We start from the raw sequence: 13,537 nt of genomic DNA, 5'->3' as shown, positions 1-13,537 counted from the left end.
GGCGACACTCCACGTGCTCGCCCGTTGTTGGTTTGGGGAGATCGGATCCTTTTGAAGGGGTCCGTCGCCCCTGTCTTATCCTCAGAGAAAATGTATCTGGGGAAACCCAGAGATGTGCCTCCTATGGACACTAAGCATAAACTGGAGCTGTCTGGGCCAGTGTCAAGGTGTATACTATGGAGGAGGAGCTAACTTTTTTTGTGTCTGCTTCGTGTCACCCTCCTGGCGGCAGTAGCATACACCCCACAGTCCTGTGTCCCCCAATGAGACGATGGAGAAAGGGTGTAATCACTACAAAATCTAAGTGAAGAGTGGGCAAACACCTATTTGTTAACTAGATCTTTAGGGAAATGTAAAGGGTTGTCCCCTGAATAAAGTACATTTTAATCACTAGATCTTGGAATAATTGTATACAGACATTACAGCCCTTTTAAACAATGTTTTACCTCAAAGAAAGAATCAGCTGTGATCCTGTGCTGTCCTGTCTGTATAATCTCTTTCGCGTTCCCCCTGCCCAGGAGCTGTGGTATGATCAGACCATGTTCCTGTACAGTGAGACACAGCCATTACACAGTACACAGCAGGGGCACATTTATAAGATCTCAGCACAGGAATTTATTATTTTTTTAAACACATCCAATTGTGGAACTTAATATTCCAAGATCTAATGATTAACCTCTTCCCGCCACAGTCTGCTTTCACCTTCCAGAAGCAGGCCAATTTTTTTTTTTTTTAAATGCTGACCTGCGTCACTTTATGTTGTAGTATCTCTGGAATGCTTCTAAAAAATCCCAGTAATTCTGAAAGTGTTTTTGTACGGCACATTGTACTTCATGACCGGTTTAAAAAAAAAAAGTTTGAAGGGTGAATGAATTAGAAGTATTTTCTCATTATTGCAGCAAAATTTACAAATCCCATTAATTTTTAGGGACCCCGTTCCACCCCCGTATGCACCACATTTTATTACCAAAAAAAAAATCTCCCCTTCTCCTTCCCAAAATTTACTGTAGTCAGCAAAATACGGCACATTGTTTTTTGTTTTGCTGCTTTTGCACAATAAAAGCAAGGCCATAAAAATGTTTTTGCATGACCTTATTCCTTGAGAGCTGTAGCATTTCTATTTTTCTGCTGACTGAGAAGAATGAGTGTTTGATGCTTGTGGAGCTAGAAGTTTTCAGCTATACCATGCCTACTTACATATATCTTTATGATCAAGTTTTATTTTACGTTTTGTTCGGCCGTATGATTTACAATTTTTGCTATTTTTACTGACAAGACTAAATGTGAGATTTATAAATCAGATTTTTAAGGACGAGGCAATAACAAATGTGTACTTTGGTCATTTAATTTTGATTTTACATTAATATATGTGCAATTATTGACATAATATATTTTCCCCAGGTTGTCCCTCATGACAGCACGACAGGAGGTAGTTTTATTTATCCTCTAGGGACAGGAAACACACAAGAGGTTAAAAGCCCCCCATTCCGCCTAACCCCCCCAGGGCACGCAAGAGGAGCGCGATACTAACCGGGGTTCAGCAGGATCGGAGGGGACTGAATCTCTTCCATTCATGCTGTCAAGAGACTCAGTCGCTGATACCTCACTGGGAGGGGGGTCCCTGAGATTGTCAGTGGAGCAAGAGAGTTCCCGACCTTGCAGCTTCCCTCTCCTGAGGGCTCTTGGCTCCACGACGCTGCTGGCTGATGATTTCCGGTTGCACCAGTGAGCGTGCATTCCAGCATGCAACTAGTTTCCGTCCGGACACCTTTCGAGGATTCACCCTTCCGGTTTAGAGGGGAACTTCCCATCGGGGCGCTGCAACGTGCGTTCCAACCACGAATGCATGAAAGAGCTATAGGAGTAATCTGATGGCCACCTGGACAAGCTAAGAGCCTTTAAAAGGGTACTCATAGAACGGGTGGTGTGCACAGTCTGAACCATGGAGGTTAATAGGCCCCGCTCAGAAGCACTAGCCGAGGAATCCTTGGCAAGTGTAAGTAACCTCATAGCGCTTGCTTTAACCACGTTAGTGGTCACTCTGTAAGAATAGAAAATGTTCAGTATTTTGCATTAGGATTCCCTTAAGATACGGCTCCTCTTCCCGAAAAGAATGAGGAGATGCTCAACATGCAACACTAAATTAGTGGATTTATACACAAAGCAGTTATGTGCGGAGTATGTTGCAAAATTCCTGAAAGAAGAACAAGTGCCCTTCTTATCGGATATGCAGGTCATAATTAGGGAAGAGGTCCAGAGCACCATAGCCAGTCTCATGCCGCAGATGGATCCAAGCACCTACCGTCACAAGAGAGCCAGATGGGAGATGAAGGTATCCTCGGAGCAAGTGTACCCATACTTGTACTACTCAGATGAAGAGGCTGAGGACAGTGAAGAAAATTTTCCCAGAGGCCGTTAGAGGAGAGGAAGAAATTTTTTCTCATCTGAAAATACGACCCATTGAAGGCAGTTAGAGCGACTATGAAAATTGAAGAAACGGAGGTTCCTCGCACAATTCAGGATGAGACGTTTGAGAACGCAAAGGAATATAATGTTCCCGGGAAACCAGCACATAAGAGCTATGATCCTGGAAGAATGGGAAGATACAGAAAAACACCTTGTCATCCCTCAGGACTTTAAGGTCTGTCTCTCCTTTGACCTTTTGGAGATCAAGGAGTGGGAGGAAATCCCCAGAGTGGCAAAAAAGACCTCTATACCGTTTGAAGTCTCTTCCTGTCTGCGGGACACCATGGATAGAAAACCAGAAGGACTGTTTTAGAAGAGTTGGGAGTCTTTGGTGGCGGATATTAAGACTAATATAGTGGCCACCTCGGTAGCTAGGTCCATGTAAGTCTGGATTGACAAACTGTCCACCTAGATATCACCCCGAGAGACGTCATATCAGAGTCCCTTCCTATGTTAAAGATGACAACGAAGTTTATGGCAGATGCTTCAGCGGAGTCTGTTAGGTTTGCAGCTGGTAGTAATGTGCTTTGTAGCTAGGTGCGGCAGGCCATCTGGCTTATAACATGGTCAGGCGACAGCCAGTCTAAAAGCAAGCTCTGCTCTATACCTTTCTCAGATATACATGTCTTCAGTCCAGTACTAGATGATGACAAGTAGTTCCCGGAGGAAAAAGCCAGGAGATTCCGTTCCTTTCGTAGGCCACGTCAGTCCCCTAGGCAGGACTATAAGGGGAAGGGTAAATCAGACAGGTGGAGTTACCCCAAGGGAGGTAAGGGTATATCCACCCAGTTCTCCTCCAGCTGACATTGAAGGTCTTGACACCAGGAAGGTGGGGGGAAGTGGGGAGACTGCAGTTTTTCCTGGGAGAATGGGGAACCATAACGGACAACCAGTGGTTCCCGCAGACCATAGGGGAAGGTTACAGGATAGACTTTCCCCATCTTCCACCCAAACGGTTTTGCACCACCAAACCACAGTTCCTCTCCGCAAAACAGGTTCTGGACAGATGTCAGGAAGCTCTTAGAGTTGGGGGTAGTCAAGCCGGTTCCTGTTTTAGAGAAAGGTCAGGGTCACTACTCCTCCCTGTTCTCCATAAAAAAAGCCTTCGGGAAAATATTGAACCATCATAAGTCTAAAGCCCCTGAATCAGTGGGTCAGGTACAGGAGATTCAAAATGGAGACAAAATCAAGCATCCAGCTAATAGGGACAGACAACGCCATGTGCACTTTAGATCTGAGAGATGCATACCATCATGTGCCAATTCACCCAAACCACAGCCAATATCAGAGGCCCCCTTTAAACAATCTGGTTTGGGGCCAACATTTCCAGTTTACGTGCGTTCCATTTGGCCTATCCTCAGCCCTTCGCAACTTTACAAAGATAATGACGGAGGTGGCAGCTTTTCTGAGAAGGCAAGGGATTATCGTGGTCCCCTACCTGGACAACATCCTGCTGATGGCAGACTTTGCTATTCCCCTCAATCAACAACTACCCCAGAATATCAACATTCTAGAGGGCCTTGGTTGACAATTGAACTGGGAGAAATCCGACCTATGTACAGGGACCCAGAATGTGTTTTTAGGGATCCTCCTTGATTCCCATAGCAGGATGTCTTCCCTACCCTGCATAAAACAGGAAGAACTCAAAAGCAGGATCCGGGTTTTTCAGAGAAAGAGGACAATCTCCATCAGATACGCCATGAGGAGCCTAGGCCTGATGACATCCTGCATTCCAAGCGTAACTTGGAGTCTGACTGATTCAAGACGGCTTCAGGGTTCGGTCCTTACATCCTGGAACAGGTAACACTCTGGCTTTGACAGAAAGATGAGAATCCCCGCCAGTCCGAGGAATTCCCTGTCATGGTGGACATCCAGGAACAATCTCGGAAGTAGTGCCATGGATCCTTTCTCCCTGCATCCGTATTACCACTGATGCAAGCTTGAAGGGATAGGTCGCAGAGGTGGAGGGTCATTTCCTGCAGGGTACATGGTCCTCGGAAGACCAGGAAAGATCATCCAATTACAGAGAGCTAAAGGCAGTATGGGAGACTCTGCAATGTTGTCGGGATACGGTCAGGGATCGTCATGTGAAAGTGCTGTCAGACGTCACAGCAGTTTCCTTTCCGGAGGGCCAAAGAGCTCCAATGGGCCAGCTCCTACAGTCCTTAACAGAAAATATATTTCGGTAGGCAGAAAGGAACATTCAAGTCCATCTCCGCGGTGCACTTAAATGGCTCTGAAAACATAACAGATTTTCTCAGCAGAGAAAAACTTTGGTCCTCCGAAAGGGAACTGAACCCGGAAGTATTCCACCAGTTGACTTGGAGATGGGGAACACCACATATAGACCTGTTTGCGACCATGAAGAACGCGAAGGCGGCAAGATTCTTCTCCATGAATCCAGGGGACAACCCAGAAGGCATAGATGCCATATCTCAGAGTTGGGAAGGTCTTCTGTATGCATTTCCCCCCTTTCCTCTCATACCGAAGGTCCTGAGGAAAGTCAGAAGAACAGGCCATAGTGATATTATTAGCCCCGTTTTGGCCCAAGAGGAGTTGGTTTCCAGTATTACACCACATGCCTTTGAAAGATCCGGTTCCCCTTCCAGACAGAGGCGACCTGCTGTCCCAGAGTCCCCTCTGGCACCCAGCCCCTCGTTTTCTGCACCTGACGACTGGATCATGAGCGGAAAATCCTAACCTCCAGTGGGCTATCAGACAAGGTGATAACTACCATGCAGGCGAGTAGGATATCAGTGACATCAATGATCTATTCCAAAATATGGAAGAGGTTCTGTTCTTACGCGGGGGAATCTACTTCGAGCGTAGCCCGCCCAGACATTCCCAGAATATTGGACTTCCTCCAGAGAGGATTTGAGAACCCTGCTTACACAGGTACTATACAGATGATCAGGTTTTTAATACATCAGATAGGGATTATATACACATTAGATAGGACTGCTCTATTATGGGTATACATTAGCGATTGGTGGAGCAGCTTAATATACATTTCTTTGCAAAAAAAGTATTAACTAAATACCCTGTATTTTTTTCATTTTTTGACCAGCACTTGCTCATTTACTGTGACTTCTTTACAACAGAGTATTTTTGAACTCGCTGTGCTCTTTTTGTGTCTTTAAGTTTCTTGGTGGTGTGCACAGGTTTCTACAGACTTGTTCACTGTGCAAGTAGCCCATGTGTTTTTAGTTCTAGGATTTGAGATGGGCCTGAGGCCTAGTACACTATAGGTACAAGTCTCTGCCCTTAGCGCCTTTATGGACTTTCCTTTAGCGGACCACCCTTGGGTGGCAAAGTTCTCTCGAGACATTACCAGGTAAAGACCCAAAACCAGAGACACCGTTCCACTATGGGACTTAAAACTCGTGTTAGGTAAGTTGTGCAAATCTCCCTTTGAGCTTCAGGAAGAATCCGGCATCAACTTTCTCTCTATGAAGACAGCATTCTTGGTGGCAGTCACCTACCTATGCTAAACGCTTGGGTGAATTGCAGGCACTGTCAGGTAGGGATCCCTATTTCCAGATCCTAGACGATCGGTTAATATTTAGGCCCATACTTTTTGCTGAAGGTAGTGTCCGAGACAAATTTGAGCCAAGAGATCGTTCTTCCATCTTTTTGTCACCTCCCAAAGAATGAGAAAGAGAAGCGGTTTCACACACTAGACGTGAGAAGGGAAGTGATGCGCTAAACAGAGATCACAGCTACCTAGAGGCAGGACTCTAATCTATTCATACAATATGCAGGAAAGAATAAGGGTAAAAAAGTCTAGAGATAAACTTTGTCTAGGTGCATCACGTCAACCATTGCACTAGCATACGAGTCGGAGAAAAAATAAATAAAAATTCCCCGCTTAAAATTAAAGCCCACTTCACAAGGGTGATTTCTGTTTCCTGGGCTGAACGAGCAGGGACTTCCACAGACCAGACTTACAGGGCTGCAACTTGGTCTAATATAACGACCTTCTGTAAACCCTACAAGTTAGATGTGATGTCAGGTCAGCAATTGGCTTACGGAAGAAAGGTCCTACAGGCAGTGTATAATGCCATTTATTTGGTATTTCTCCTGTCGTGCTGTCATGAGTGAAGTCCTGGGGAAAATAGCAATTAGACCTACCGGTAATTATATCTCCAGGAGTCCATCATGACAGCACCATTACATTCCAATAATAAATAATAATAATAATAATAATTCCATCCCCTGAATTCTGAAACGGATGTGAGTTTAACATTTGTATGTAAGAGTTCAATAAAATAGAGTTGCATCCATCCTGGGGTAGTGATTGGTAAAAGACACTCGGGGTAAGGTGAAAAGGGCAGGCTTTTAACCTTTTGTGTGTTTCCTGTCCCTAAAGGATTAATAGGACTACCTCCTCCTGTGCTGTCATGGTGGACTTCTTGAAATATAATTACCGGTAGGTCTAATTTAAAATTTTTATTTTTTTTAAACTTTTTTGTTGTTTATGGTGTGTATTTTTTTTAATGAAAAATCTAAAAGTAACTATTACTTTTTTTTTTTTTTTTTTTACTTAGTCCCTCTCTATGGGACTTCAACTTTTAATACTTTGATGACTGTTGTAATGCATTGCAATATACATGCACTGCAATGCGTACTGTCATTATTAGGTCAAGTTCACACATTCAGCATTTGGTCAGAATTTTACATCAGTATTTGTTAATCAAAACCAGGAGTGGGTGAAAAGTGCAGAAGTGGTGACGTGTTTCTATTATACTTTTCCTTTGATTGTTCTATTCTTGATTGATTATGGCTTACAAATACTGATGTAAAATACTTAATGTGGCCTTACACTAACAAATTGCCTTTTAGACCATACTTCTGGCATGGTCTAAAGCTGGAGTCACACAACGATATCGTTAACGATATCTTTGCAACGTCACGCTTTTGGTGACGTAGCAACCATCCCGCTAACGATCTCGTTATATGTGACAGCGACCAACGATCAGGCCCCTGCTGGGAGATCGTTGGGAAATGATCAGAACCATTTTTTGGTCGCTGATCACCCGCTGTCATAGCTGGATCGGCGTGTGTGACGCCGATCCAGCGATGTGTTCACTTGTAACCAGGGTAAATATTGGGTTACTAAGCGCAGGGCCGCGCTTAGTAACCCGATATTTACCCTGGTTACCATTGTAATAGTTTAAAAAAAACAAACAAAAAAACAGTACATACTCACATTCTGATGTGTCACGTCCCCCGGCATCCACAGGGTTAAAACTGCTTTCGGCAGGAGCGCTGCTAATGCACGCGCTCTGGCCGAGAGCTTCCCTGCACTGACTGTCAGCGCCGGCCGTAAAGCAGAGCACAGCGGTGACGTCACCGCTGTTACTGCCGGCGCTGACACAGTCAGTGCAGGGAAGCTCTCGGCAGCAGCGCGTGCATTAGCAGCGCTCTTGCCGAAAGCAGTTTTAACCCTGTGGACGCCAGCGGGGGACGTGACAGACATCAGAATGTGAGTATGTAGTGTTTTTTTTTTTTTTACTTTTACAATGGTAACCAGGGTAAATATCGGGTTACTAAGCGCGGCCCTGCACTTAGTAACCCGATGTTTACCCTGGTTACCCGGGTGCTGCAGGGGGACTTCGTCATCATTGAAGACAGTTTCAACGATGCCGAAGTCGTTCCCCTGATCGTTGGTCGCTGGAGAGAGCTGTCTGTGTGACAGCTCCCCAGCGACCACACAACGACTTACCAACGATCACGGGCAGGTCGTATCGCTGGTCGTGATCGTTAAAGGGACACTGTCACCTGGATTTAGAGGGAACATTCTTCAGCCATGGAGGCGGGGTTTTGGGGTTTTTGATTCACCCTTTCCTTACCCGCTGGCTGCATGCTGGCTGCAATATTGGATTGAAGTTCATTCTCTGTCCTCCGTAGTACACGCCTGCACATGGCAATCTTACCTTGCGCAGGCGTGTACTATGGAGGACAGAGAATGAACTTCAATCCAATATTGCAGCCAGCGGGTAAGGAAAGGGTAAATCAATAACCCCAAAACCCCGCCTCCATGGCTGAAGATTGTTCCCTCCAAATCCAGGTGACAGTGTCCCTTTAAGTCGTTTAGTGTGACTGAAGGTACCGTCACATTTAGCAACGCTGCAGTGATCTAGACAACGATCCCGATCGCTGCAGCGTCGCTGTGTGGTCGCTGGAGAGCTGTCACACAGACAGCTCTCCAGCGACCAACGATGCCAAAGTCCCCGGGTAACCAGGGTAAACATCGGGTTACTAAGCGCAGGGCCGTGCTTAGTAACCCGATGTTTACCCTGGATACCAGTGTAAATGTAAAAAAACCCCAAACACTACATACTTACATTCCGGTGTCTGTACCCCGGCGTTCTGCTTCCCTGCACTGTGTAAGCGCCAGCCATAAAGCAGAGCGGTGACGTCAACGCTGTGCTTTACGGCCAGCCGGCGCTCAGTCAGTGCAGGGAAGCAGAACGCCGGGGCACAGACACCGGAATGTAAGTATGTAGTGTTTTTTTTTTTTTACATTTACACTGGTAACCAGGGTAAACATTGGGTTACTAAGCGCGGCCCTGCGCTTAGTAACCCGATGTTTACCCTGGTTACCAGTGAAGACATCGCTGAATCAGCGTCACACACGCCGATTCAGCGATGTCTGCGGGAGATCGAGCGACGAAATAAAGTTCTGGCCTTTCTGCTTCGACCAACGATGTCACAGCAGGATCCAGATGGCTGCTGCATGTCAAACACAATGATATCGCTATCCAGGACGCTGCAACGTCACGGATCGCTAGCGATATCGTTGTTAAGTTGTTCAGTGTGAAGGTACCTTAAAACTTAACAGGCCACTGTAGACGGCAGACGGCAATATTTGACCGGTTGACATGAATACCATTAGCAGCTCCTGATTACATTGTGGGGGTTTTGTTCAGTTGGTAAAGGGAGCCGCCTTGCCTTCTGAATGATGTGATTTCTATTGATTGCACCATTTAGTGAGTTAAATAGCCTGGGGAGGTGTGAGCGGAGCTTGGCCATCACTTAAGCTGAGATCTTGGTGGCGACTGTGCAGGCACAGCTTATGTGCCTGCATGATCGCCATGAAGCAACTGTACCATCAATTTGTGGGAACCCTTTCCTCATCATGACATGCAATCAGGTCTTATGTCACGAATAGGTTAAATTGTGCTTAGTTTGTGAGACAAGCCCCTTGCAAATTTGTTAATTGTAAATACCCAAATCACTGGATGGGAAAGTGACATTTACCAATTATTAACATATACTGAAAATTAGGCCTTTTTTATTTTCTCCATTTCTGCTGTACAGCTTTTGATTTGATTGGGTCTGCTGAGCGGCAGCTCAGAAGATTGGTATTACAGCAGGCATCTCAATACAAGAAATCACTGGCATAACAGAAGTCAGCAAATCATGTTGTTGTGCAGGAGTCACTGTGCTAAGAGACTGAAGGATGGGCATCATTAATTGTCAAATATGTGACAAGCATATGCCTCCAGCCTCAACCACAATTTTGGGGCTTATTACATTTGAATTTGTGAATCTTTCTAATACCCAAGAAGCATCTGAATTCAGAATCTATACTCTATACATTAAGGCTGTGTGCACACGTTGCGTTTTTTTTCGCTATATAAACGCATAAAATACGCATACATTATGCATCCCATCATTTAGAATGCATTACGCAATTTTTGTGCACATGATGCGCTTTTTTCCGCAAAAAAATGCATCGTGGTAAAAAACGCAGCATGTTCATTAATTTTGCAGATTTTTCGTGTTTTTCCCGCTATTTAATGCATTGGGAAGCTCTGGAAAAAAACGTGAAAAAAGCACCAAAAACGCGCAAAAAAAGCATGCGGATTTCTTGCAGAAAATGTCCGGTTTTGCTCAGGAAATTTCTGCAAGAAATCCTGAATGTGTGCACATAGCCTAAGTTTCCTTGAAAAAAGGCCAAAAGACACGAGTGATACAAGGAAAAGCGAGTTTATATACACCCACATATATATATCTACTTATAGTTAGCAAAATATAATGAATGCCTGCCTTGAGAAAGTGCCTAACCCTAAAGTCTTCAAGCACCTATACTTATTTGTATGCTGTGCATACAAGCCATGCCATAGTATTATGAAAGGGAGAAGCTTTAGTACCTTATTACATATTCATGGGTCCAAAGCCATTTATGGTAGCTGCACAAGAGATCAACAGCGAACACATATTCCCAGACGCTGTCTGTCAAATCCTCTCCATATTTCTCCCTCTGATGAAATTTGACATCAGGATAAAGTTGAATTGCCATAAGTACACTGTTCAGAAGGACGCTCGTGCTCATGGGTGGGCACTGCAAAGAAAAAAAAAAGTTGCGTGACTTGCAGCCATTTACGATCATCCTTCCTTGACCTTATAGGCCATGTTCACACGTTGCGGTTTTTACCGCGGAACCGCAGCGATTTTGCCGCTGCGGGTCCGCTGCAGTTTCCATTGCGTTTACATTTACATGTAAACCAATGGAAACCGAAAAACCGCTGTGCACATGCTGCGGGAAAAACCGCGCAGAAACGCAGCGGTTAAAAGCCCGCAGCATGTCACTTCTTTGTGCAGAATCGCAGCGATTCTGCACCCATAGAAATGCATTGATCCGCTTACTTCCCGCATGGGGCTGTGCCCACCTTGCGGGAAGTAAGCGGATAATGTGCGGGTTATACCCGGGGTGGAGGAGAGGAGACTCTCCTCCAGGCCCCGGGAACCATATTTGAGTAAAAAAAAAAAAAAAAAGAATTAAAATAAAAAATGATATACTCACCTCTCAGCGCTGCACGCGGCCGTCCGGTCTCAGGTTTGCTATGCGACCAGGACCTGCGGTGACGTCGTGGTCACATGACCGTGACGTCACGAAGGTCCTGGTCGCACAGCATCTTTGGAACCGGACCGCCGCCTGCAGCGCCGAGGCGATCGGGACGTCAGAGGGTGAGTATATCATGATTTTATTATTTTTAACATTACTATTGATGCTGCATATTGCTGCATATGCAGCATCAATAGTAGGGGTAAAATAGGGATTTTTGTGTTACTCACCGTAAAATCCTTTTCTCCGAGACGCTCATTGGGGGACACAGGACTGTGGGTGTATGCTTCTGCCGCCAGGAGGCTGACACTAAGTAAACTTGAAAAAAAGTTAGCTCCTCCTCCATCGTATACACCCTGACACCGGCTACCAGAGACTCCAGTTTGGTGCAAAAAGCAGTAGGAGAACGAAACACAAAAAAATAATGTAACAGCATAAATACAGAAACTTTATGTCTAGAAAAGATCCTACTGACTAATGTAATCAGATATAACCAAAGCAGCCATAAGGCTACCAGGGAGGGAGCTGTGTCCCCCAATGAGCGTCTCGGAGAAAAGGATTTTACGGTGAGTAACACAAAAATCCCTATTTCTCCTTCGCCTCATTGGGGGACACAGGACTGTGGGATGTCCTAAAGCAGTCCCTGGGTGGGAAAAATAACTCACCAGTCAAAGACATCCAGATGATGGTTGTCTATAAATGCGCCACTGCCGCTCGAAGAATCCTTCTACCCAGACTTGCATCTGCAGAGGTCTGGGAGTGGACATTATAATGTTTGACAAACGTATGCAGACTAGACCAGGTCGCAGCTTTGCAAACCTGTTCTGCTGAGGCCTGGTGCCGAACAGCCCAGGAAGCCCCCACCGCTCTTGTTGAATGAGCCTTGATTCCGGCCGGAACCGTCATGCCCATGGTGCGATAAGCCTCCTGAATGGTCGCCCTTATCCACCTAGCCAGGGTAGATTTTGAAGCAGCGCATCCCTTCCTGCGACCCTGCGGAAGGACAAATAGAGCATCTGTCTGGCGAAAAGGAGCCGTACGGGAAATATACCTCAGAGCCCTCACCAGATCCAACGTATGGAGAGCTTTTTCTACACGGTGCGTAGGTGCCGGACAAAAAGAGGGCAGAACAATATCTTCATTGATGTGAAAAGATGAAACAACTTTTGGCAAAAAGGACGGTGCCGGTCTGAGAACTACCTTGTCCTGATGAAATTGCAGAAAAGGGGGACGACAAGAAAGAGCTGCCAGCTCCGATACCCGTCTAATGGATGTTATAGCCACTAAAAATACAACTTTCCAGGAAAGAAACAAAGAAACATCTTGCAGGGGCTCAAAAGGAGCGTTCTGTAAAGCCCTTAAGACCAGATTAAGGTCCCAAACTTCCAAAGGAGTCTTATAAGGAGGGACCTTATGAGCGACTCCCTGGAAAAAAATCCTGACCTGATGATTAGTAGCAATCTTGCGCTGAAAAAGGACAGATAAAGCCGAAATCTGCCTTTAAGGGTACTTGGAGCAAGCCCAGAATCAAGGCCTGCTTGAAGGAAGGCTAGAATGTTAGGAATGGAAAAACGTAGAGGAGGCAGCCCGCGCAAGATTCAACGGCCAGGCCGTCAAACGTAGGACCCCTGAGTTCTGGTGGTAGATCGGCCCTTGAGATAGAAGATCCGGCCGATCGGGGAGCCGCCATGGAACCCCGGCGAGAAGTTGTACCAGGTCTGCATACCAGGTCCGTCGTGGCCAATCCGGAGCGATCAGGATGGCCGGCACTCTCTCCGATTTGATCTTCTTGATTACCCTCGGGAGCAGTGCCAGAGGAGGGAACAGATAAGAGAGATGAAATTGGATCCAAGACAGTACCAGCGCATCCACGGTGATAGCCTGGGGATCTCGGTACCGAGAGACAAAACTGGGCACCTTGGCATTCACCTTGGACGCCATTAGATCCACGTCTGGAGTTCCCCAAAGATGGCATATCTGCAAAAAAACCTCGGGATGGAGAGACCATTCCCCGGAGGCTAGACCCTGACGGCTTAGGAAATCTGCCGCCCAGTTTTCTTCGCCCGGAATGTGGACCGCTGAGATCACAGAGTGATTTCTCTCCGCCCAGAGTAGAATCTGTTTTACCTCCTACATGGCTGCCTTGCTGCGGGTGCCCCCCTGGTGATTTATGTAAGCTACCGCTGTGGCGTTGTCCGATTGAATTCGGACAGGGCG

At 46.0% G+C, this 13,537-nt stretch overlaps 1 protein-coding gene across 2 annotated transcripts in view; it reads right to left on the bottom strand.

Annotated features, from left to right (window-relative positions):
- The window catches only part of ICE1 (interactor of little elongation complex ELL subunit 1), a 132,068-nt gene that overhangs the window by 27,013 nt on the left and 91,518 nt on the right, over positions 1-13,537 (bottom strand). For both annotated transcript variants that reach the window (XM_069730515.1, XM_069730516.1), the window contains one exon: positions 10,626-10,816. In XM_069730515.1, coding sequence (XP_069586616.1) covers positions 10,626-10,816 — 191 coding nt within the window. The remainder of the gene's footprint in view (positions 1-10,625; positions 10,817-13,537) is intronic.

This window comes from Ranitomeya imitator, chromosome 6, assembly GCF_032444005.1.
Source record: "Ranitomeya imitator isolate aRanImi1 chromosome 6, aRanImi1.pri, whole genome shotgun sequence".
Classification (NCBI taxonomy): Eukaryota; Metazoa; Chordata; class Amphibia; order Anura; family Dendrobatidae; genus Ranitomeya; species Ranitomeya imitator.
Note: the sequence above shows the minus strand (reverse complement) of the source record. Positions and strands in the feature narration are given on the sequence as shown.